The 25318-nt window shown below is 36.0% G+C and overlaps 1 protein-coding gene across 2 annotated transcripts in view; it reads right to left on the bottom strand.

Annotated features, from left to right (window-relative positions):
- Positions 1-25318, bottom strand: part of LOC138706190 (multiple inositol polyphosphate phosphatase 1-like) — a 37910-nt gene that overhangs the window by 8287 nt on the left and 4305 nt on the right. Inside the window, exons 1-8 of one of the 2 annotated variants that reach the window (XM_069835208.1) lie at positions 24631-24717; positions 20198-20378; positions 17967-18095; positions 17505-17683; positions 14553-14672; positions 11074-11224; positions 6237-6337; positions 1548-1657 (exon numbers count right to left, since the gene is read on the bottom strand). In XM_069835208.1, coding sequence (XP_069691309.1) covers positions 1548-1657; positions 6237-6337; positions 11074-11224; positions 14553-14672; positions 17505-17683; positions 17967-18095; positions 20198-20360 — 953 coding nt within the window. In that variant the 5' untranslated portion in view covers positions 20361-20378; positions 24631-24717. Of the gene's footprint in view, positions 1-1547; positions 1658-6236; positions 6338-11073; positions 11225-14552; positions 14673-17504; positions 17684-17966; positions 18096-20197; positions 20379-24630; positions 24718-25318 lie in introns of those variants that run through there. The other variant, XM_069835209.1, reaches the window with a different exon arrangement.

Here is a 25318-nt window from a genome sequence, read left to right as displayed (position 1 = left end):
AAAACTTAAAAACACAAGAATTTCAGCAAAAAAGGACCCTCTAAGATTGATCCAGCATATTGTTACGAGATGAAACTCCAAACTTCAGTGATGAGCCGTTTACTTGAAATGAAATATGAGTTGGTGATTGTGTTGCCAGAAAATCCAAACGCTCCTAGGACGCTAAGAGATCCGTATTTGGAAATCTCTATGGCGTGGACCAGGTTAGATAGATTCTATGAGTAGGTCTAAATTTTAAAATGTAGGTATGTAAGTGTTTAGGCTAACATTAAGAGCCGCGGTTATGATACTCGTACTTGCTGTCAAAAATAAATTATTACCATTCAGATACACATTGACGGTTAATTAGTGATATCGTTTTCGTAGTTTTAAAATTACGGAAAACATTTGATACGATTTTTTAAATTGCTTTAGTGTTATTGTTCCAAAGGCCCACAGTCTAGAAAAAAAATCTTGAAATTTCTATAAAACGTAACTTTCGAGGCAATAAAAATCATACATAACTTATATGGAATATTTAAAAGGCAACTTGAGTTATTACTTTAAAATATTGAGTTTCATTCTGAAACTAAAGAAACGTGTGGTAATAATATAATTACAATTACCCTTAAGTCGATATCCGCTTATATTTTTTATTACAGAGGAAGAGTGACGCGTTTTAGAAGAGGCAGTTCAAATACTGACACCCTTTAACAAAATGATCACAATCCTGTCTGGTGAAGAATCTTAATAAATTATTTTGGACAGTAAACTTTAACCCATTGATACCACACGTTTCTTTTGTTCCATTCTGAAACTCCCTTAATATATTTTACGTTAAACTAAACCGATTAGAATAATAACTGACAAAAACTGTTTGTGAATAAACGAGTGTTTCCAGGAAAATTATAAATGTTTACATTAGCTACTGAAAAGCTTTACTTCTGCGTTAGTTTCCAGTTAATTTTAATGTTATTAATTTGATCAATGACAAAACTAATATGCCTTTCCACATACACTATGAATTTCAAAACTAGAAAAAAAATCTGTCAGCTAACATAGTACATAGGTACTTCAAGCAAAACAAGAAAAAAAGAAGGCCGAAGAAAGAGAGAGAGAGAGGTAAATAAAAAAGAGAAAATAAGCAACAAAAAATTACACACTTATTCTAAAAGATACGCGGACGTCAGCGGACTCCAATCACTACCTGATCAGATTAAAGGAATTCTCAGCGGAAAGTGTATGTCTGCGCCGCAGCACATATACAACATGCGCGGCATCAATCGGAGGTAACCGGAGGTCTCCGATTGAAAGAGTGCAAACAACCGCTCCGGAGAAAAACCTAATCATAAGCAGCACTAGTAGATAGCCCTGGAAGAAGCAGTAAAGCTAGGCCTACATATAGAAATTGAAATTTGAATAACTAAAGAGATGTTCTGAGAACGTAAAAAACTGCGATATTTTTAGTCATGGTCACTAACATCACTTCTCTGTCTTTACAGAAGTTAGGATTAAGTTTCTTGTTTAAATTTGATAATCTATTCATTTAATACTCTCTCCTTTCTTACCTGAAGCGTAGAAGAAAATCTTTCGCTGGTGGACATCCAACGTCCTTATTCATATCATTACCAAAACCTTTGGTGTAGTAATACTTGAGATCTTCTTTATATTCCAACTTCTGCAACAGCAATAATGAAATGCAGCCGTCAATCACATGAGCAGTGTCAATCATAATACGATAAGTGATGGCGTTTTAGATGCTGGAGAAATGTTTCGAAATAGATATAGGCTTACTAGAAATTACCCACTGAGATTACTAAGGAAATGGTGTTGGAAGCAATGCTTTGACATTTCGGAGGCGAAAAATCAAGAGGTGGGGATTGAAACATGACTACAAAATATGGACAATAAACTGGTGATAGTCTAAATAATTCTCAGACAATCACACTCACTTTTAAAGTTGTAGTATCGAGTATCGAAGCTCGAAAACAGGTATAGCCCGATCGCAAACTCGTGGCACCAACATGCGCGAGCTTCTTTCAGAGTGCGGGGTTCTGTGTGTGCGGGTACTACTTACACATAGAGCGTGCTGTACAAACGCCCCTCCAGCAAGACTCTTGGGCGAGTCCATTTAAGTGGATGCCAATTCATCTTTCGCGCAGGTGCCATGAGTTTGCGATCGGGCTCTATCGCTATCAAGTCTCAAGAAAAATATGGTATCGATCCATCTGTACTTATAAGTAAATTGAAATAAAATAATGCAAAATAGAAGAAATTAAATAAAAACGAACTAATTGAAGGGAAACAAGTAAATAAGATAACAGAATATTAATACAGTAAATGCATAAAAATACCTCAAATAGGTTCTTAAAGGGAAAGAAGTACAGAAATAGAACAGTCCTGGAAATTTAATTAGTTCCAGAAACTCACTCAGCAATCTCTTTTGGGAATATTCTTTGCTCTGGATTTATGATACAAAAATGTATCATAATTTGAGGATTAATGAATTAAAGCAGTGGTTCTCAATTGGTGGTCTGCGGATAATCTCAACACTGTAGTAGTCTTCAAAGTTGTTGTTTGTTGTTGTTTAGTCAATTGTCCGAAGATAGGTCTGAACCTCACAAGTGCTACCAACAAGACATCATTTATGAGGCAACCAGACCAGGAGATAATGGGGTAGAATGGCTAATTCTTTTCCCCTTCCATTGCACAGTGACCACAGTACCGGCATTTTTTTCCGTTTGACAGCGATAGATTTGATAGATAACTCACACAATATTTTTTTTTCGTAGGCCTATTTATAGCCTATCACTTTCTTTGCAATTCTGCCTTCCATGCCCGCTAAATAAAACAGTTCATCTTAGTTAATAATGCCATTTTGTGGAGATCAAAGAAGAATATTCTCAAGTACATTGTTTGTTATATCAAATTATTCGTTGGGTACATCTTTCACTATCTCAAATCTACAGCGAGTTTTCAAGAAAAATATATTAATTACTTTCATAATCCCTCATATTTATTAACTTATCAACCGGAAACTTAATTTTCTTTAATTGAACTTGTAATTCGAAATTGATAAGGATAACTGCCAGTTGCAAAACCTCCCCAAAAATCACTTTCTCCTGTCTTTGGGAAACGCTAGTGCTTTACGTGTCGGTCGACTAACATTATTAGTGGCTGATTTTATCATATTTGCTTGTTTTATTTCCTTCATTGCAAATCATATGCTACCGTTATAAAAATTCATTTCAAGTTATTTGTAAACGTAATCAAAGGTCATAGTGCATATTTATAACAAGATAATAGCTAAATTCCCAAACATACAATTTGCTAATGCTCCTTATTTTAAAAAATCAATAAAAATTTATATTTAGAGAGAAAATTTGAAGTTAAATTATTGTGATATACAGTATGTGTTTTTTCTTCTGCTTTATTTTTACTTTTTACTCTGTTATTTAGAAATGAGATTTCTGAGGGCTGCCGGCTACAGCTTGCTTGACCACAAAAGGAATGAACTAATTACAAAAGAATTGAAAATTACACCTATTTATGAACATCTCAACCACTATAGACAAAAATGGCTTAACCATGTCAATAGAATGGACCGTTCCAGACTCCCAAGACAAATTCTCCGTTATATACCACATGGAGGACGATCTTTGGAACGCCCTCTGAAAAGATGGACGGAGACCGTAACAGGCCACTAGGCCTAATACCTGCAAGGACGATGATGATGATGACTCTGTTATTTAACAAAATGTCTTAACATTATGTGGAATGCCCCCTGAGCACGAGTATATAACTTACTCTTTTTGGGGGTGCTAGAGTGTTTTTATATGAGAAAGCACTACGTATATTTATCCTGGCAATAAAGTATTATTATTATTATTATTATTATTATTATTATTATTATTATTATTATTATATACATGCATATTTAAGAAGTTAATGCATATTTCAGCTCTGAGCACATACAAAAGCATAATGTGTTATGTTTAGCAGTCTGGTGCTTAAGAACTTAAACCAAGATTAAGAATAGGAAAATCAGAATAATAGAATACAGAAGAAAGGCAGGTTTTGGAACACATTATAGTACTTTTTATTTACTGCGATCTGACACCATGCAGACAGCGCGCTGTTGTCGGCGAATTACTGTGGGCAATTTCGCGGAAATCAACAAAGTACTCCATAATTAAATTCACTGCCGACTCTGTGCAAATGTATAATTGGGACGTTATGATGGATGAAAGTTGAGATTAAAGAACAGATCATCAAAACAAGAAGCCGCCTTATCGGCTATTTGGAATTAATTTGTCACGAGAACGCAGCAATATGATCGGCGCGGAAGTTACAGGAAGTAATGATAAGACTTCTTTGCGCTCGATAAACTCGAATTTCGCCGCCTGCCAACAATAATAAAGACACGATAATGCAATTTTCTGTTTTCTTGTTTGCCGACGTGGAAAATCAGAATATTTCACTTTATTGTGGTGACAAGTCAGAGAAACTTCGACAGTATGTATAGTGCATTGTATTTTAGAACAGCTTAACAAATTATTAGTAAAGAATAATTAGTTTTTTCAACAATGCCTAACGAAAAAATGTGCTAAAATTGTATTGCTTAAGCAGTGGGTTGAAGGACACGCAGCTTTAACAACTGATGGTGTCTCAATATTCTTGGGTAGGCCTATGTATAATAGAAACACCAACAATAATAGTAAATTTCTTAAAATAAAATACCTCTTTTATAATTTTAACAGTGCATAATTTGTAATTTTTAGTGTTTATAAGTTCATAAGTGCATGCACATTTTGCTGTTTTTTTTAGTCCATATGAATCCGCCCCCTAAACATTATACACAGTCCGGCAGAAGAATGGAGGATTATAAAAAACGTACAGTCTTCGAAAAAAAGTTTTGTCGCACAGATACTTTATAAGTCTCAGAAAGGAGGCAGTGCGCATGATCAGACATACAACGAAACAAAACTAGTTTTATTACCTCAACTAGTCGTTCTCTTGTGAAAACCAGGCCGCTCGACTTCTGAGCATGCGCACTGTCTCCTTTCTGGTATGTGTGACAATTTTTTTTTCTAAGACTCTACATATCTCTCACAGGACAGTTAGAGACGATAAACTGCGCGCCCATTCTGTTGTCAATACAATGCCATCTAGTCATCATAGAATTAATTAATATGTGCACAACATACTTTTGCAAATAAAAGCTTTTACAAAAACATAGTTTTGAGGCTATTAGGCGTGAATTTCGCTATTTTAATTTATGTCACCATGATCCTGTTCCACCTGATCTTTTCATCTAAATTATGAAAACATCGCGATATTGTCAACCGAAGGCGTTTTATGAGGAGATTTTAAATCGCATGGATGAAAAGGAAGAGTTTATTGACACTTTATGGATGTCTGACGAAGCACATTTCCATCTCAGAGGTAGTCACTTAAAAGACGTCATTTTCAAGAAATAAATGGCAACTATGTATTTTTTGATCTCGCGTATGCCATTTTGAAAAAATAAATGTTTGAGTCTCTATTTGAGGGGCTCGGGCGTAAAACATGGTAACTGACATTTTGGTCAAAAATGATATATGTAGCGTATAATATGGTATCTTACATTCTGCGTCTAATGCAGTAGTTAAGTTTTCCAGCATCTCAACAAATGGCAGAAGTATACAGATTTTACTTTCCTCATAACTATACGAACTGTTGCATATATAAATGTTTACCTATCTTATAACTTCAAAACACTAAAACGTCACTTACCATGTTTCATCCCGAACCCCTCATTTCTAATCGTCCGTTCCTCTGTCGCACTCAAATTAAATGTTGTCATTCTTTCTTTCTCTCTTTCTCTCTGGACCACATTGTAAGTGATAATGGTGTATACTGTACTTGTCTTTTCAGAGCACATCCAGGAAACTGTCGCTATCACTCATATAGTCAAATGCTTGAATAGATGCGATTAGATAAGTAAACTGAAGCATTTCACTATCTCAATGAAAGAAAATAAGAAACTGTCGGCAGATAGTATTGTCTAACTTTCCATGCTATGTCTGCATTATCATCAAAGTTATTCATTGTTATTCATTAATATCCACTTAACCCGTGTCACTGTGTGCAATATTCTTTGAATCTGTATCAGTTACTCCCTATTAAAGCACTTAACGATATTATGTACTGAGTCTTTGATATGAGTAGGTAATCTTTCGCTTATTTACAGTAATCGTTTATGGTCCATAACTCACCGTAAGGTCTTCATCAGTAAAGACGGCACACCAAGGCGAGACTTTAGCCACGTTCCAAGCTTTTTCAAACCTGCACGCAGCATACATGTGTGTTGCATCGCCTGGAATGAACAAACATGGTGCGTTAATACTGTTGCCAGAGAGATAAAAACGGCACTAAAAATTATTTGTTACAACAAGTATCTCTCTTCGAACATTCAAGCTATGGAATAACTTACCTATCAGAATAAATAAATTCAACAAATGTATTACACTTTGTTAAGTCCTCCCTTAAGGCCCGTAACACACTTGAAGAGTTTTCGCTAGCGAGAAATGTGTTGCGAGAAAGAGGCGAAGAGCCTTCCTCCACACACTTGGCGAGTTCTCGCTATCACAGATCACACCTCGCTATGATCTATGCACTGCCTTCATGCAGAAAGCATTTATCTGATTATAGTAATGACTCGTTGGGGGAAATATTATAGGTTATGTATTTACATATATTGTCGTACTTAAATATATAACCTGTAAGTATATTGTCGTACTTTACAAATTACGTACGAACGCTATGTTGAATCTGAGTATTCAGATGATGAGGAAATGGAGTTACATGACATATTATGTTCATGAAAAGAAGAAGTAGGCCTAAAATTAAAGCCAGAAATATCTGAAAATCACATTGTATCTTACGAAAATAAGGGCGAGTTTTGGACACTGGTTTCGATTTGAATGATAATACGTTTAGGCGTTATTTTAGGTTCAATGGACCACAGGTTTTTTTTGCCATTCATGATATGATAGAGAATTCTTTGCTATATTCTGATTAAAATTACGTAAACTATTAAGACATATACATACATTATCTCTAATGTTTAATCAATACTATTAAATCTCATCAAAATAAAATATAGCCCTATTTATTTTCAGATAATCTGATATTTGTCTCCAGATTTTTTCTATAAGTTTCGTGTTTTTATAGTTTTTATCACGTGTATCATATAAATAGGCCTTGGGTAACACCATACAAGTTCGATAAGTTTCTGACTGCAATTATCAGCCATCTTTCCTCATTTTCAAATAAAAACAATACAATTCATCGCCACCTGTGATATCTTTTTCTACAGTCAATCGTCATAAAGAGTATAAATGTCAAACATCTTTGATAAATGTGTCAAGAAAATTCGCTGAGCTACCGATTCCAGCGAGAAACTCGGCGAGGTTTTTGCCTCGAGCGAGAATCTCTTCCAGTATGTGGACATCCATTTGAATCCATGCTATCAATTTTTTAATTTTCTCGCAATACATTTCTCGCTGGCGAAAATTCTGCAAGTGCGTTACGGGCCTAAGCTAGTGTTAGACACATTAGACACCTTAGCTGACAGTCGGCATTAGTAGCAATAGGGATGTACACTCTTTGACGCAGAAATTGGTCGCTGTTCAGAGATTAAGTCCCGCCTCGGAATAGCTCGGGAATCATTGCGTGTGTTTTATACAGAGAGAGAGATTCGAACCCCGGTCTATGAAACGAGAAGAGGAGCTCTAGCTGCTCTACCACTAAGCCACAAAAGTTTCGTAGGGAATATATAGATCTGTGACATACAGATATATCGCTGCTACTATTTCATTTCATTCCCGATGCTTAATTTTTATCACTTTGTCGGTGTATCGCGCGTTAATCCGAAGAGCAGACAAATTCACGCTACAGGAAAGCGACCATTTTCCATGTCATAGGATGTACGTGCCTGACACCTTTATCGTCAAGGATAAGTCCTGACACATTTCTTATAAAGGGTGAATGAAACCAGACCACAGTAGAGGCGGAAGGATTAGAACACTAGAGAAAAACCATGGTCCCATTAGAATCGAACCCTGGCACTAATTCTATCTAAGAGAACTATTACGCTGACTCCCAATTAGGCGGATTTCCAACCCACATCAGCTGATTATGTTAAGGTTCGCTGAGTATTCAGCTTTCAAAACAAGCAACCCCACTTTTCTCTTGATCCAACACGTGTCACCAGTCGGCGATAGGGAAATAATAAAGAACGACAGGGTTGCCAATTTTCCCGAGTTAATAGGAAATCCACCTTTTCGCGGACTTTTTCCCGGTAGTCACCCAATATCTGTAACGGTAGCTTGTAATATTTTTGAAGGAATGTGTTCAAAGCTGTAGCTTAGAACTAATAACTAATTTGTTGATTGAAATGCAAGTAGAGTTTTAAGCAATCTGTACCTGAGAAACAAAACGAAATTCTAAACGATTTATTGAACTTCTATTAAAATGTGTTGAATTATTCTGGGAAGTATTTTGATATTGATGTAAGTGCTTTGGAAAAGACTTCGAAACTGACTCTAGGGTCGTTCTTACTGTATTCTGAAGGCCTGAAATACGCAGTTTAGGAGTTCAAGATTGAAATTTAATAAACTTTAATTGATATTTGAAAAAAAAAAATGTACACTAAGGCAGTAGTACCTTACCCAAAAAAGAAATTGTCAATATTCATAAATAAAAACAATGACGATAATAGACAGGTGAAGTTATTCAACATTGGAAAATCTAGGGAAATGTAAACAATTTAAGAGTAATTGAATAGTTAACAGTACAAAGGTGCAAAGTGCCAAATTTATGAACAGTATTTTATTAATAAATAACATTTAATCTTGAACAATTTTAAGAATATATTTTTTTTTAGAATTTAATTGACAGTACTTACGACAACTTTTCGCCAATCTTTATCAATAGTTTGATGATGATGATACTATTAAAATTAACACACTGAGAGACAAACAAATTTCACAATTTATGAAATATGTTAAGCCCCATAAACATTTCGTTGGTTTATGATCCATTTATTATCCACAGATCTGTTAATTTCTGCAAATACTTCCAATAAAGTGATTTCGCAGACTGGAAGCAAATCACCCTCACCAGTTGGAACTGAATATCGCCGACTTCCATCATGATTATCATACGTTCTATGTTGACGTTGTATTGGTATGACAGTAAAGAGACCCAACAGAAATGTTGACGGTGTTGATTAATCTTGGTCATATAACTTAGAAAATAAAGCTATTTTCTACTCGGGTGTCAGCTGCATTTTATTCTGCAGTTTCATGACACAATAAAAAGAAACATGCTAATTTAATGATATTTCCTCCATTTTCTGGATTTTGAAAAGTTTAAAACAAACCAACTGTGTCATATAGAAGTAATACATTATGTTTATATGTCATTCATAGCCCTACATTACCCACATATTATGTCGTAGATAAGATTTAAGTACGTGGATGTTCCTGTTTGTAGAAAACACCTCGATATTATAATCAATAATGCATTTTTTCATACCTTCACTATTAACTCAACAAATAATCAACGGAGGGAAATCAAAATGAATGGCACATTGCATCTTTTTATGAGAGATCCCTGGTAACTTCGCACCACTGCCATCTTTTGGTGGACTTAATAACACTCTACAATCTTCTGTGTACCTAGCCCTGTTGATATGTAATAAACCTTGGCAATTTGCACCACTCTAGTGAAATATCACTTTTTTTTAATTTTGGCATTTAGCATCTTTCTACTGTTAAGTATTCAATTATCTTTTGTTTCTAGTATACTTAGATCCTATGCTCATATGGAAATAATCTCTTCCTTAATGAGCGCAAAGAGAAAAGGCTGTGGGAACGGAGAAGCCAGCACAGTATGACTAATCACATTTCAGCTCAGGTCACTATTTTAACATGAGCTACAAAGAATTTCTCAAGTATATTAAAGATAAAAATGCCTAAAAGATGCCAAATCCAAATACAAGTATTAAATTCTTTGTTACTCGCACAATGTAAAGAAAATTAACGAATAGGTGATAGCATGATTAAATTCTCTTATTTTATTGTACAGTAACTATCTCTGAAATATAGTAAAATAAGTAAATCCATGGCGCTACAGCCTTGAAGGGTCAAGACCGACCAGCCGGTTGCTAGCCTCACGCCCACATGCCGAAGCAGAGGTGGACGATCATCCAACCAGAATGGAGGTATCGTGTGGTTAGCACGATGATTCCCCCAGCCGTTATAGCTTGTTTGCGAAATCGGATTTTCGCTACTTATCGTAGCTCCCCAAGTGCATCACGATGCTGGGTGAGCACTGGTCCCATACACTGGACGAAATTTCATGAGAAAATCTCTTCCCCCATGAGGACTCCAGCCATCTCTGAAACATACTCGTAAATTAATTTAACGCAGGCCAGAGATGTTATCTTACCTGTCCATATAATTTCGCAGAGATCGAGCTTAAGGTTTCGAGTATCTCTAAAAACTTTCCTGACATTTACTGTCGTTTTCAAAAATTCGAAAACTCTGTGAAATATTAATGGAATGGAGGGAGATTAGACAAAATGACGATGATATCTAATATGGGAAAAGGGGAGAACCCCTAAAAACCAACTACGACCTTGTCCGCTATAAATGTCACCATGGATTTTCCAATTAAAACTCACAGGCGTCGTCGGGATCCGAACTCGGATCGACAGCGTGACAGGATTATGGTCTATACCAGGCAAGCACCGCAGGATTGCACTCTAACATTAAAATGTAATAATTTCGTACAACATCAACATTTTTTAAACAAAACTATCATAGCAGTGTAATATATTACAGAAATACTCTAGATATGAGAAACTCAAAACCGGTAGACTAATAGTATAAACTATTTAATCATTTTAGAAATGACAATGCAATACAAGAACGAGAATCAGTTTCCGTTAGAGTTGGGTCTTCGATACTTTCGTATGGAAGTATAATAAACGAATTAATAAAAATACAGAACTTTAAATCATAAGATATGAAGAAGAAAACATACTCATAGAAATTGGAGTCTCAAATCCAAGTCTGTCAGTGACAGTCTTAATGAGGTCTTGTATTTCAGGCCCATCCTCGAAGGCATACATCTCAACCGTTGAGTTTGGGTTATTCTTCACTTCGTTTATCCATTTCGTGCAATATGAAGACGGCTGAAACAGAAATTGGACGTTTAAGAATACCTCAATAAGAAAGGTTACTCCTCTTACACAAAATGACGATTTTGTTGAATGCTTGAATGTTGCGAAGATATTGGAAAGTTCCAGTCCTCGGTGTAACATTTATTTTTTTCTCTAATGATGGCTATTTTTATTATCATTAATTATTGAAACGTCCCTTTTTAGACACAATGCATCGAAATTGTATAGCGTTTTCCTGTCGCATATTATGCTGTTTGCTTTGCACCGTGGGAGAAAGATCTCTACTACACCAGGGAGATGATAATTAACGGTGTAAGAAATGGAATTCCGGCAGAGAAACACAATTACAGCTTAATCTCAACCACTATTTTGGACTACCTAGGATTGAAATCCAGTGTTTTAAGCGGTTATTTTGGACGCTTTATCAACTACTATGTTTATCTAGCGTCTGAATGAGATGATGGTTACAATGTTAGCGAAATGAGTCCAGGGCCCAGCGCCGTATGTTACCCAACATTTGCTCTTAATGGGTTGATGTTTGTTATTGCGCGACATTACAAGTGTCTGTTTTTTCATGCATAGAAATCGGTGATACCACCCATTTCAATGGCTTCCTACTTTTGGAAATCTTTTCCATGCAGGAAGTGGCCCATGAATCGAAACAGATGGTAATCTGGTCGAGTGGTTTGGGATCCCGTACTGACCTGTTGCAAGAGAATTCTATCTCGATACCTCTCTCTCTCTCTCTCTTTCTCTCTCTCTCTCTCTCTTTCTCTCTCTCTCTCTCTTTCTCTCTCTCAAAACTTCATGAACTCGTTCTAGTTCTTGAGAATAAGATCCGCATCGACTGTACGTCCATTTGGAACAAACTCCCAGTGAATCGGACATTTAAAGTTTCATCAGGCACATAACATTGCCTTGCAGCCGAATCGAATTTATTTAACGACGACTTTGGCAGGTTGACAAGGATTGAGCCCCTGTTTTGATATCTCAGGATTGCTATAATATAGGCTACCCACTTTTCGTCGCATGTGATTATTCTCCTGACAAATCTATCATCCATTGGATTACCGATAAGCTGAAGACAGATATCCGCTCTCTGTTGATCTGATCAGGTGTCATTTCATAAGTTACAGATCTACAACTTCTGTAAGATGTTCTAAGCGTCTTATTAGTGGTAATATACTGTATCATTTAAAGCACCAAGTTCTCTTGACAATCTACGAGTATTTTTTTGTGGATTTTCTTCCAAAACTCTGCATGTATTCTTAATATTCTAGGACGTTGTAAATCTTTAATGTCTACTTCTCCATTATTGATATGCTGGAACTATCTTGTGACTAATGACACCTTCACTCTCGACTTCACATATTCGATAGGGTTACCATCCGTCCGGCAAAAGAAGGACATGTCCCCTTTTTTTAATAATTTTATCCCGTCCGGCAGGCATTTAATAAAATTTGAAATGTCCGGTATTTCGCACTTCAACTAGAATTAATATGAATATTGAATAATGTCCGATATTATGCATAGAATATCTAAACAAATGGTGAAAACCTATGAAAGAATTTAACTGTTTTCAATAGTTGAAGCTGGAGCACATAAAAAACATAAAATATGATGACCTATTGACATACATTGAATTCTTACATTTTAAAAATGTCACTATTCATGATTCTAAGCTATTTTATCAACTTTATTCTGCAATGTACAAAGATATCCCAATCAAGTTAATTTGGACAAAGATTTAAGTTCAGATAAACAATGGTACAAATTCTTCAATTCCAATAGTTCTGCGAACATTGAAACGTTCTCAGAACTCTTAAAAATATATCAATTCTATTTATTTATCCCAAGTGACAATTGAAGTGCTGAGAGAGTATTTTCCCTAATATCTGCTCAATGGACAAAAAAAACGAAATCGCATGCTAACGGAGACAGTCAGAGGTATCATAATGGTGAAATATAATTTCAAGGCCATGTCCTGTGAACAGTTCTACAGTTGTTTGTTACAAGATAGAAGTTTGTCTCTTCAGGCTCTTGTGCACAAAGTGGGCTCCATTGATAAGTAGGGTACAGCTGTAATACTGATCCAGCAACTAGTGAGAAAACTGATTAAGGCGAGCCATTGCTTTTATCTTTAATTTTGTTCATACCAATTTTTAAAAAGTCCTCCTTTTTTCAGCAATGTCCTCTTATTTTAGATTCCATGTCCTCCTATAGAATTTCTTCACATGGTAACCCTAATATTCGACGAGCCGCGGCAGCAACTTTATAATCTTGTTTCCAGTAGTGTTTTAGGCCTCTCATCCCAAACTTTATCATCTCCATTTTATATTCTTTGACGACTGTCACATGCTCACAATACACAATAATAACCCTAGAGTCTTACAAAATTCAATTGCTCAACTAGGCTTCATAAAATCATTAAAACCTTACAAGCCACCAAACTTATGAAACAGACATTACTTATGAAAAGGCATAATAATAAAACAATTCAGCCAGTGCAGCGTAGCAAACTTTAGTTTGTTACTTATTTCGGTGAAGTAGTCCATAAACCAGCATTATTATTATTTTATCAATAAAGTATCGGAAGCAGAGAGTCTGTCGGAATGATTTCTCTCACAATAGTTCTTGGAATATCTGTTTTAGTAGCAGTATGAGCTAAAGGCGGATCTCCTTATTTGAAATTAATATTTATAAACATTGAAGACAATAAGCGTCGCTTGTTTACGAAATGGTTTTCCGCGTCCTATGGGCGAAGTTACTTTGTTACTAGGTATTACAAGCAGCCGGTTCATTAGGTGTTTCCTATGATCACCACAAAATTATAGTACTACTCGATAATATCGTCACCGATACCACTAATAATACTTTATAGATAATAATAGCAATGCTAGTACTCGTGTGTGGCAATGATTCATATTTGTACTTCACCAGAATAAGTAACGAACTGAAGATTTCAACACTGACTGACTGACTGAATGAATGACTGACTGAGTCGTTCTATTTATTACAGTAAATAATAAATTAAACATATAGTGTATATTCTTCATTGTGTAAGGACAGCAGCATACTGCATTCTGTCTCGGACAGGACAGTTTTGTCTCGGACATTCGTCAATGTAGTATGCTGCAGCCTCATAACAATGTGTGTTATTTCCGTCACATCGAACGGTCCGAGACAAAACCGTTCTGTCTGAGACAGAATGTCCGATGCAGTATGTTGCCGGCCTAATGAGAAATGATGTTCGATTTATATTAATTATAGTCTATTTTTTATTTATCTTAATGTGGTACTAAAATTACTAGAAAGTTATTTTTAATAATGTTATTCTTACCCTGATAAGGCTGTCTTTAGATATGGGTTGTGGCAGCTGTACGTTATACGTGCTACCAAATATTCCAGTCACAAACGAGAATGCACTGAGTGTGGTTCGTTGCGTATTTGTAAATCGGACCTGTAATGAAAAAAGTATCATATTATTGCCATTTTTATAAAATGCAATTTACTTCGAAACCTTAAGAGATAGGTAGGGTATTAAAGAGGAGAGAATATTAATAAATGGTTTCGTCTTTAATTTAGCAACTGAGTCGTCTCTAACACACAGCCTATGAAGTAGAAGAAGATCATGTAATATTCAGCCTTCGAAACATATTATTCAGAACAGAATATGTACGTAGTACCAAATAATTTTAACTAACAGAATTTATAACAAGAGAATTATATAAAGGACCAATAATTGATGGAATGTAGTTACAGAGTACATGATGAACTAATACGCAAATAGCACTGAGACATAAATTTATTTGCACAAGATGTTAAAACTTTAATTTTAAACAAATGGATATAGAATAACTTTATTTGCACAAGATGTTAACACCAATATTGTTTCTCTCTGTTACACAAGTGTTTCGTATGAAACTGTAATTTAATTGATCTGATGATGCCTGAAAGGCGAAAACTTTCGTACAAATGAAAATAAAAAATTAAGGTGTAGGCTATATGAAACTATTACCTACTCTGTTTCTAGGGAGTGCTACAATTCTGTAAATTTACAATTTCTTTGTAATGTGTTTTTTCTGGCAATAAACAATAAAGATAAGTTAAAGACGTAACTATTTATTATAATTTTCTTTTCTCAACTTACAATAACTTATCGAAACCAAAAAGTCAATGAAAGAAAAACCTTGCTGGGTGCAGAGACTGAGAAACACTGGAGCAGAGGGTAGACCAGAACAATATTAATTATTCTGTATCAATTTAAAAAGATGACAATTAAATTATGTCTTTATTTAACACAAAACAGTCGTATGTTTAAATTTTCATAGAATAGCTTTTAAAATAATAATAATAATAATAATAATAATAATAATAATAATAATAATAATAATAATATTTTATTATTATTAATATTATTATTATTACTAATACTATTAGTACAGTATATAACTAATATTATTTTCTTCGCTGCCCCCTATTGACTGCTCTGCGGCCCTCCGGTTGACAATCACTACTCTCTATGGTTTTATGGGTCTTTCCTAGTACATTGTAGAAACTACGTGGTAGATAGGCGTTTATAAGGCAACTGGTCATTTGATGCAATAAGCCCATAGACTTAATACTTTTTTCTTAAAGTGAAATCCTCTTTACTATTCGTAGTATTAATTTATTATTTATTCATTTGTTTATTCTGGCGTAGTTAAGGTCACCAGGCCTTCTCTTTCACACTACCAGAAATAAAGAGTGCCGCAAAACATCCTCCCTAATTTTAAGTTTAAATAAAAAACAGATGGATCAAAATAAGGAAACTGTATTAATATGAATTATATCTAAACAGTGGGAAATTTAGGTTTATATGCGTTGCCATAGCGATATCAAATGTCATGCGCAAAAACAACAAGAACTGAATAGGACATTGAATACACGGCATTGACATTCAATTAGTGCAAATTGCAATCTGTAACGAATTCCAACTATGCCGTGGACGGGTGAAGAAAGTGCTTACGCTATAGTATCGTTTCTGGTAAGCGGTAATTCTGTTGTCAGAATGTTTCCCGGACGCTTAATTTCTTCGCGTGGCGACGTCCCCTGGCCAGCACGATCACCAGACCTTGCACCCTGCAATTTTTTTCTATGGGGGCAACTTAAGGCTGAGGTGTTTAAACATCGGCCGAGGACTTTGCCAGACCTAAGAAATGCAATACAGGAAGAAATTGGTCTTATTCCTCAAGAAATGCTAGTTAGAGTGATTCAGAATTTCCGAAATCGCATTCAACAATGCATTAATAGTGAAGGACACTACTTGAGAGACACATTATTCAAAAAATTAAAAATTCCCACTGTTAAGATACTATTCATATTAATAAACTTTCCTTATTTTGATACATATGTTTTTTATTTAAACTTTAAATTAGGGAGGATGTTTTGCCGCACCCTTTACATCTCGTACAATAACAAAAAAAACTATAAACATAAAGTAAAACCATACAAAAATATGTACAGGCTACAGTCACACAAACTTCAAATGAATCAAGCTAAACTTTAAGATTAAGTATAGCTGGCTGGCTTTACGAGGATTAGACCCGGGACGGATTCGTACACATAGGCACGCTTTGGACCATTGCGCGCCCTTCAAACATGCGATGACTGTCCAAGTCCGACGGTGGCCTGGGTGGCATTCGTGAACCCGACACTGACAGGTGGATCACCCTGCCTCTGTCCTGATAGGTCCAGAGCCAGTGCACATACGAGTAACCTGATGAGCCCCAGGTGTATGGAGCCCCAAGCCCTTCCTATATCAATATCTAAAACCCGTACTACTCCAAGACTTCATCGCAGCATACTTTTATTATTGCGGATAATAAATGAAATGAGGTGGGAGGCGGAGTGTGTTGGTGGAATGATAGTGGGAAACAGAAGTACCCCAAGAAAACCCCTCTGCAACGTGTGCTACGTCAACGACAAATTCCATCACAACCTGACCGGGGATCGAACCGGATATAAGGCCAGAGCAATATTAAGTATCATAATTATGTATATTAGTACGCAATAAAATTGTTCAAGAAAAATGGTGCCTTTTTTAGTCTAGTTCTTCTGTAGAATTACCATAATAATAATAATAATAATAATAATAATAATAATAATAATAATAATAATAATAATAATAATAATGATAATAATAATAGGTCAACGGTATCAAATTATACTCGGAACTACTTACTTACTTACAAACGACTTGCCCTTACGTTAGTTTCCCGACAGCAATATCATTTCATAGTCAGTGACTAACCTCAAATTTATCCGAGCTGTAAGATTGGTTAAGCAAAGTTGGAAATCGACTCTTAAAGCGCTGAGCCATGTTTTGCAGATCTTGGAAGCCCTGGAACGCCAGATCGTCTGATAGGGTGAAGACAGCTTGTGGTGTCCATTTCCTTAAATTTTCAAGATCTGCAGTACACAACGTGCCCCCTGTGTCGAAGAAGAAAATGGGTGTTTAGAAATTCAAGCGCCTCTAATATCCACTTAAATCTTTATGGAACTCTGGATTATCTAGTAGATTTGAATTCCACGTCTGGGTTGGAGATTACTGATAATTCATTATTAAAAAGGTTAGACGCAATTACTATTTATGTAATTTACCGACGACTTATTTCTAAGATGACATGGAGTCGAATTTTGACTATTTATTTGTAGCTTAAAGTATATCGTGCTTGGTAACGACCTCGTTTGGAAAATCAGATGTCAGACTTACTTTTAGCCTCGTGGTTGCTGAGGATGTTGTCACGAACGCTTGTGAGGCTCCACATGTTGTTAATACCACTTGTATCGGTGTACCTCGTTCCATGGCGCGACATTATCCAGAACTGCAGTGGCTGGCACTCTGCAAACATTATCACCACAATAACATATTTAATTTCCTCATGTTTTTAAAATGAGAAAGAAAGACCAGCGAATTGGCAATTTGAAAGTACTATGAACATCACATTCCTTCATCAAAAACTATTATTTTTTAAGTTGTATGTATACAGGGTTGTTTCCAATCTCTGATAGCGAATTTGAATGACATCATGTGCGTCAGGAGTCACACGACAGCTGAACTGTGTCGCGAGGTGACAGACCAGTAGTGAGTGACCTCATAGTCCAAGTGCACGGCGACTCACAGCAGAAATTCCCAAGAAAATCGAGCTTTTTTGGGAGGGGTACATAACAACCATTTCTCCGATGCCAAGTACAGTTAATTGAAAATAAAAGAAGCCTGCAATAAACGAGGTTAAGTTATTTCCAAGAAAGGCATCTTCTGTGTACTTGATAAGATTGGTAAAGTTCGAATGGAATTAATTTTTATCATCTCGTGGGGTGCGGCGACTTGTGTCGGGAGTTGGATTTGCTTACTTTTTCCACTATGGAATTAATCCCATCCGAGCTTTGGCAGTCTTATTAGGTACACACAAGATGTCTTTCTTGGAAATAACAAAACCACGTTTTTTGCAGGCTTCTATGATTTTCACGTAACTGTACTTTGGAGTGAGTCCGTCGTGTGGTAGTGTAAAATAACGGCTTCTTTCTTTAAGGAAGTTATTTGAGTGTGTTTGTCCAAATTTCTTTCGTTTCAGACGGTAAAATGTTGAATGTTTTGTAAATCTTAAAGAGAGAAAAATTATCAAAAATAGAATATACAGTAGGGCCTACTTGTAATAGCTAAGATCTTAAAAAAAAAAAAAAAAAAAAGGAGGACACCGAAGCCAACAAATCGTAAATATTACCGCTCCATATCTTCCATGTAATTTCTACCACGTCCACTCGACAGTGTAATTAACACTTACTTACTTAAATGGTTTTTAAAGAACGCGAAGGTTCATTGCCGCCCTCACATAAGCCCGTCTCTAATCTGACAAGATTAATCCAGTTCCTAGCATCATATCCCATATCCCTCAAATCCGTTTTAATATTATCCTCCCATCTACGTTTCGGCCTCCTCATGCCTTCCAACTAACACTCTATATACATATTTCTGGATTCACCCATACGTGCTACAAGCCCTGTCCATCTCAAATGTCTGGATTTGTTGTTCCTAATTGAAGAATCCACTGCAAGAATGATGGATGTCACTTTCTTGTCGAAAATGAACCAAGACTGTCAATACATAGCTTAAGACATATAGAATATACATAGAGAGTTATATGGTATTAACACTGATAGTCATTGTCCAGTAATGATCGGAAAATCACAGTTAAGCTTTGAGCGCTAAGCACTTCAAACTTTCAATTGCTTCTGCTGAAAAATGTATTCCAAATGTCATCCAACATTCTTGCAGTGGACTTTTCAATTATGTTAGGTGAAGAAAGCAATGCGTGCAGTTCTGTGTTAAGTAACTTTCTCCATTCTCCTGTAACTTCATTCCTCCTAGCCCCAAATATTTTCCTAAGCACCTTATTCTCGAACACCCTTAAACTGTTCCTCTGTCAAAGTGAGAGTCCAAATTTCACAATCATACAGAAAAACAGGTAATATAATTATTTTATAAATTGTAACTTTCGTCTTTTTAAGAGCCAACACTGCTCGTGAAAAACTGTCAGTTACATTGCCAATGGCTCAAAACAGAGATGTTCCTCAACATTAAAAGTGATAAATATATTATTTATGGAACCTCAATGAGATGGACAGATTCAATTCGCTCGAAATGTTAAATAAAACACAATGGTAGCTGAAATTTCTGACTTCAGTAAACTAGTCATTAACAAGTTCTAAGGCGAGAAAGGCCATAAGAAATTCCACTTCGAATAAGTAAGGTAAATGCATCATCCATTTTTTTTCATTCCAAAAATTAACAATTTAACTTTTATAACTGAGCCCCTCCAGGACTAATACCCATGAGCCGCCACTGAAGACCAGCGACCAAGTGCTGTCGCGAGACTATTAGATTCTTTCACCTTAGGTTATCAAGCTAAGAAATGTGAAAAAATTAAAAGCTTCTGTACTTACGGGGAACGAACACTGGGTTTGTAGATGTCTCGTGCACTAACTCGTAGGGTGTATATGTGCTGAACATCACATACGGATCTGTCTGGTTGGCGTAACAATGCTGATCCTGTGCCTCTGTCACCAGAGGAATCAAAATGACGACAAAGAACCATAGGTACACCATCGCTAGTATATATGTGTCCTGAGAAAAAGAAAACACTTTAAGAGAGGAACACGTTCAGAATGGAGTCACTATTTCTATACTTAATAGTCTTATGCGGGCGTTATCATCGTACACAACGACAGATATAGTAGACTATTTTGAGGAAATGTAAGGTTGCTTTTGTGCTGCTTTCGCAATGGCTATGGTTATGTGAATTTTTCAAATCAATTCGTATATACTTACTTACAAATTGCCTTTAGGGAACCAAGAGTTACATTGTCGCCATCACATAAGCCCACCATCAGACCCTATCCTGAACAAGATTAATCCAGTCACTAGCATCATATCCCACCTCTCTCAAATCCATTTTAATATTATCGCAATTCGTATATACAGTATAATGTACATTTTTTAACATCCATTTTTATGTATATACGTCTATATCGAAGGCAGGCCTGGCCACTAATACCTCATCCAGTCACTGTAGACTACTCCTTAACTCCTCACTCCACCTTCCATAGCAGAGCAGGTTTAGCGTGGCTAAGATTGGGGACATGGAAGGGTAATAAAATTGTCAACGAAGAAGGGGAGCGTCTTTGTCCTCTTTGCAAAGAAAAGGATTCCTATAAGCATATTTTATTACTGTGTGTCGAATTGGAACAGGTGCGGAGAAAATATTTACCACCCTCGATGCTAAGTCAGAGTAGGAGTTCGCTTGCATGTCTTGACCTCATGGGGAATAGAGAATGGGAACAAAAGACTGGATTGTTCCTCTTGAAGGCGAGAAAGATTAGAGCTGTAGCTGTCGAAGTTTGCGACGCGAACTAGGAAGGGATAATAGTATCCACCCAACTGTACACTTTTATGTCTTTTAGGTTAGGATATATTATATAATGTGTTTTATTGTGTCATTTCCATTTTAATATGTGTGTTCTTTTAGAGAGTAGTTGGATGTAATTATAGGTGGGGGGAGAGCCTACAAAGGAGGACTTGTTTTGGGTACAAAGCACGTACGGTCAGAAGACCCGTGCATTGGATTTTAGACAAAATTATGATAATATAAAATTTGTATGTATAATATTAGTCAATAAATCCATCTATCTATCTATCTATCCTTGGCTGAGAGAGTAATGTTTTGGCCCATACGAGTGGACAGGATGGCAAGTATTACTCAGTGACGGATTGTATAAGCCAGGTATAATAGCTTTTACGAACTTCGGCTCTCGATGGTCGCCTGAAATTCATCACTGATACACATTGCCTTACTATGCGTTTATATCTAAAGCAGTGTAAGCGAAAGGGACACGGCGGGGGTATTTCATTTCCTTTTCCCTTCCCCTTTATACTCAGGGCTGCATTAGAGAAATCCGGGTGACGGAATCAGATAACATCCACCGCTGTGAAGTAACGGTTATCTTACTTGACCATGAAACGAGCGGGCCCGGGTTCAAATCCTGGTCGGGAAAATTACCTAGTTGGGTTTTTTCCCTGAGGTTTTCCCTCAACCACTCGAACGAGAATTGCTTGATATCTTTCGTCGTTGGATCTCGGATTCTTTTCGCCTTCATTAGTATCATTCCATTAATCATCTTAATAGTTTACAGGTCGATAGGAGGACAAGGCGAACGTGGTTCCAGGATCTGCTTATAAGCGGTATCTATCTGCGGGAGCTACACATAACCAGCAAAGCCGCAGGAGCTTTAATAAGCGGACTGCGGGTGACCGCGGGAGTGTATCTCCCTTGGATAGATGGCACCTTGCTGAGTCGTAAAGTCGACTGCGGCATGTTCTTCTGGTTGAGGCTGCAGCAGATTCGGGCACATGGATTGTAAAAAAATTTAAGAAGGCCGCAGAATAACATCACAGGAAGGCGGAGGATCACTCTGAACTAGATGCTGTAGCTGAATCGATACGATGACATCACGCAATGAATAGTGTTCTTGAAAAGTGATCTTTTAAATGGATTTCAATAGTCATTCCAACATAAGGAGGTTGTACAATAGGTTACGGTGCTTGTATGCAAGCCCTCCTCCGAAGAAAAAAAAATCAGAATCCTGCCTCATTATTTTCAGGAGCCACCACATTTTGTCCATACATGGAACGACAAAACCATTCGAAGTAAGATAAAGATACATTTACTGAAGTATATTAAACAATATTAAATATCTATGCAATGAAAACATATGCTCTCAGAGACGCTCTGAAGCTATGTAGGACAATATCTTGAGATGCACAACAAATGTAACGAAATTAATTTAAAAGCACATTCGAATTTCTTCCGACAACGCTTTTTTTAGCATTATGTTTTATTCGTAGTGATATAAAAGAAATCAAAGTCTTAAAAAAATATATAACTCAATAAACAATAACATTCAGATGTCACATATTCTTTTCATTCGCCATAGCTACGTATCGCCCGGAATTTGTCTACCCCTGATTTGTACAATAAGTAAGTAAAACGTTTCTACTCGTACATACTTTAGATCTATTTAAAGTTTGAAATCAACAAAAGAAAAAATATAAATATCAGCACAAACTTAAAATAAAACAAATTGTGAGTGCGTGCTTTAGGAGTCTCTACATATTACAATCAATGACTGTAAACATTTTAAGTGTTTCAAATGAAAATTTTCTCCTTAGTGATAAAACACATTTTCTTTTTTCTTAATGACGTGCTCGCTACCAAATTCTTCTATTGGAGCACTTATTTCCAACCGCATAGCTTTGTTTTGTTTTCGTATGTTCACTGAACTAAAGAGCGCCGGATACCATCAAGTTATACTTATACTGTTGCTGGTTGCTTGGAGGCTTCATGTAACCAAGCGCAGGACACTAATGATGACACTGATGATTATGGAAGAAAACACGTTAGTAGTTTTGAAAACCAGTACCAAACATTCCAACTAAACTCTCCGGAAATTTAACTTGAATGGAAAGTCGATATATTAGGCAAGTAACTTTTGAATAAATAATAATTCAGTAGTTAATGCGAAATAACTTTTGTCAGACTGTAGTGACGTGAAACGACAGAAATGCGGTTCCCTTGTTTAGGTTTCACTGGCCGTGTCTGTAGACTAGCGGTGACCAAAACTCGAGCTGCAGTAATTACATGCGACAGACAGCCTATGAAGTAAGGAGACGGAGGAAAGGTACTTGGTATGAAAACTACAACCAGTGCTGGTTCCTGTACTAACATCTTGATCAATCCCGCGGATAAAAATCTCAAGCTTTGCTGTATCAGTAATGTCACTGCTGTCATCAAGAGCCAGTGAATAATACACGATTTTTCTTGCTTCTTTTTTAATCTTCCTCTTGAATATAATCAGGAATTTTCTAAATTCTTCTCTCGATACTTGGTCGAGAAATTCGTAGTTTTTCAAAATTAAAAACTTCATATCGACAAGTTATTTAAGCTATTTTAATCGTTACTCTTTTGAGAAATTCTGTTCTATTAAAACGATTTAGAGCACCAGATATTTCAAACCCCATTAGGTAGCTGACTTCCTTACATTTATTTATCTCATCCTTCTCTTCCTGGCTATGATTTAAGACATGTCAATTCCTGGCTTTTAACAGTTCGTTGGCACATAGGCCTAATATTGAATCAGTTTTTCTACAATATTATTATTAAATGAATAACTAAAAAATAGTTACCCTCATCTAAAGATTAAGAAGATTGAAATTGGGATAAAACCTAATAATTTTAACCTTCTAGGGAGAAGATCTAAAAATATCAATATTCATGTACGTACAGAAGAATTATAGAAACACATGCTTAGTGGTGAGTAATAATAATAATAATAATAATAATAATAATAATAATAATAATAATAATAATACATTATTCAGCATGGCAATTAATGTTTCTATATACTCCTAATTGAATCGTTGAGCAAAGTAAACATATTACATTTTGCCAGACAGAAAAATAAAAAAGTTCTCCTTCTCATTCTTTACGAAACCACCTCTTGCTGCTTGTAGGGACAGAGTTTGTAGAGCGACATGATACCGCCACTGCTTGCCTACAGTACGTGGATGAAACGCACAGCAATGTACAGGAAACTCCTTGTACCCATTTGAAAGTCTGTGATTACACGATGTAATCACGACACCCGCTTTGGTCACCGCTGATCTAGATCTATATTCACGAATGGTTTTTCGCCAAAGAATAACATTGTGGCCTGTGTTAGCTAGTTTTTCGTCACTCTGTATAAATATCTGTACCTACATAGTAGTGTGAGTTCCAAGAAATAGGTAACGTGGAAATATTCGGTACAGTTTGCTTACTTACTTGTGGCTGCAAATTCTTTAAACGTTAGTGAAGCATGCAAGTCACCCAATTTGACAATTGCGCACAATGTGCATCCGTGTTGTTACATCCTTTATATAACCATTCTTTATTGAAACTGTGTGAAAATGTATTTACTGAAGGACAGGTGGCATCTGTCTACTCTGAGTTTATCCAGATGTGACTTACTAATCAACTCTACTTTCATTACGCAAGAAGATGTAATAAAAAATAGATGAGTAACAGTGTCTAAAGCATCGGTGTGAAATTGGTTAAGGTTGTAAAATTTTTTCTTTGCTCTTGTAACGATAATTATACGTCATTGTACTGAATACAAAGCAAACGAAGTGGCGTCAGTCAGAACTGATCCCTGACGTTTGCCGAACACATGGTTGTGAAACAACTGCACGTCATCAGAAGTCAACCTTTAAACTCCTGCCTTTGTTTGCATCCCATTATTAAATCCTGCCCTGCTGCAAACTTTAATTCCTTTATTTTTCTAACATTTCCACGTGCCTTCACTTGCCCCCTTTTTCAGTATGAGTTTTTTCTGAAAAACGTTATACCAGACGAAATGCTTATTGTAAGAGTTATTTACGATATTATATTACAAAATCTTTTGAAATAAATTATTTCTGTATTTCTCGTTTCTTGTCTTTTAAGTTTATGAAGTAAAATAGTAACTAAATAG

This window comes from Periplaneta americana, chromosome 9 (assembly GCF_040183065.1).
Source record: "Periplaneta americana isolate PAMFEO1 chromosome 9, P.americana_PAMFEO1_priV1, whole genome shotgun sequence".
Taxonomy (NCBI): domain Eukaryota; kingdom Metazoa; phylum Arthropoda; class Insecta; order Blattodea; family Blattidae; genus Periplaneta; species Periplaneta americana.
Note: the sequence above shows the minus strand (reverse complement) of the source record. Positions and strands in the feature narration are given on the sequence as shown.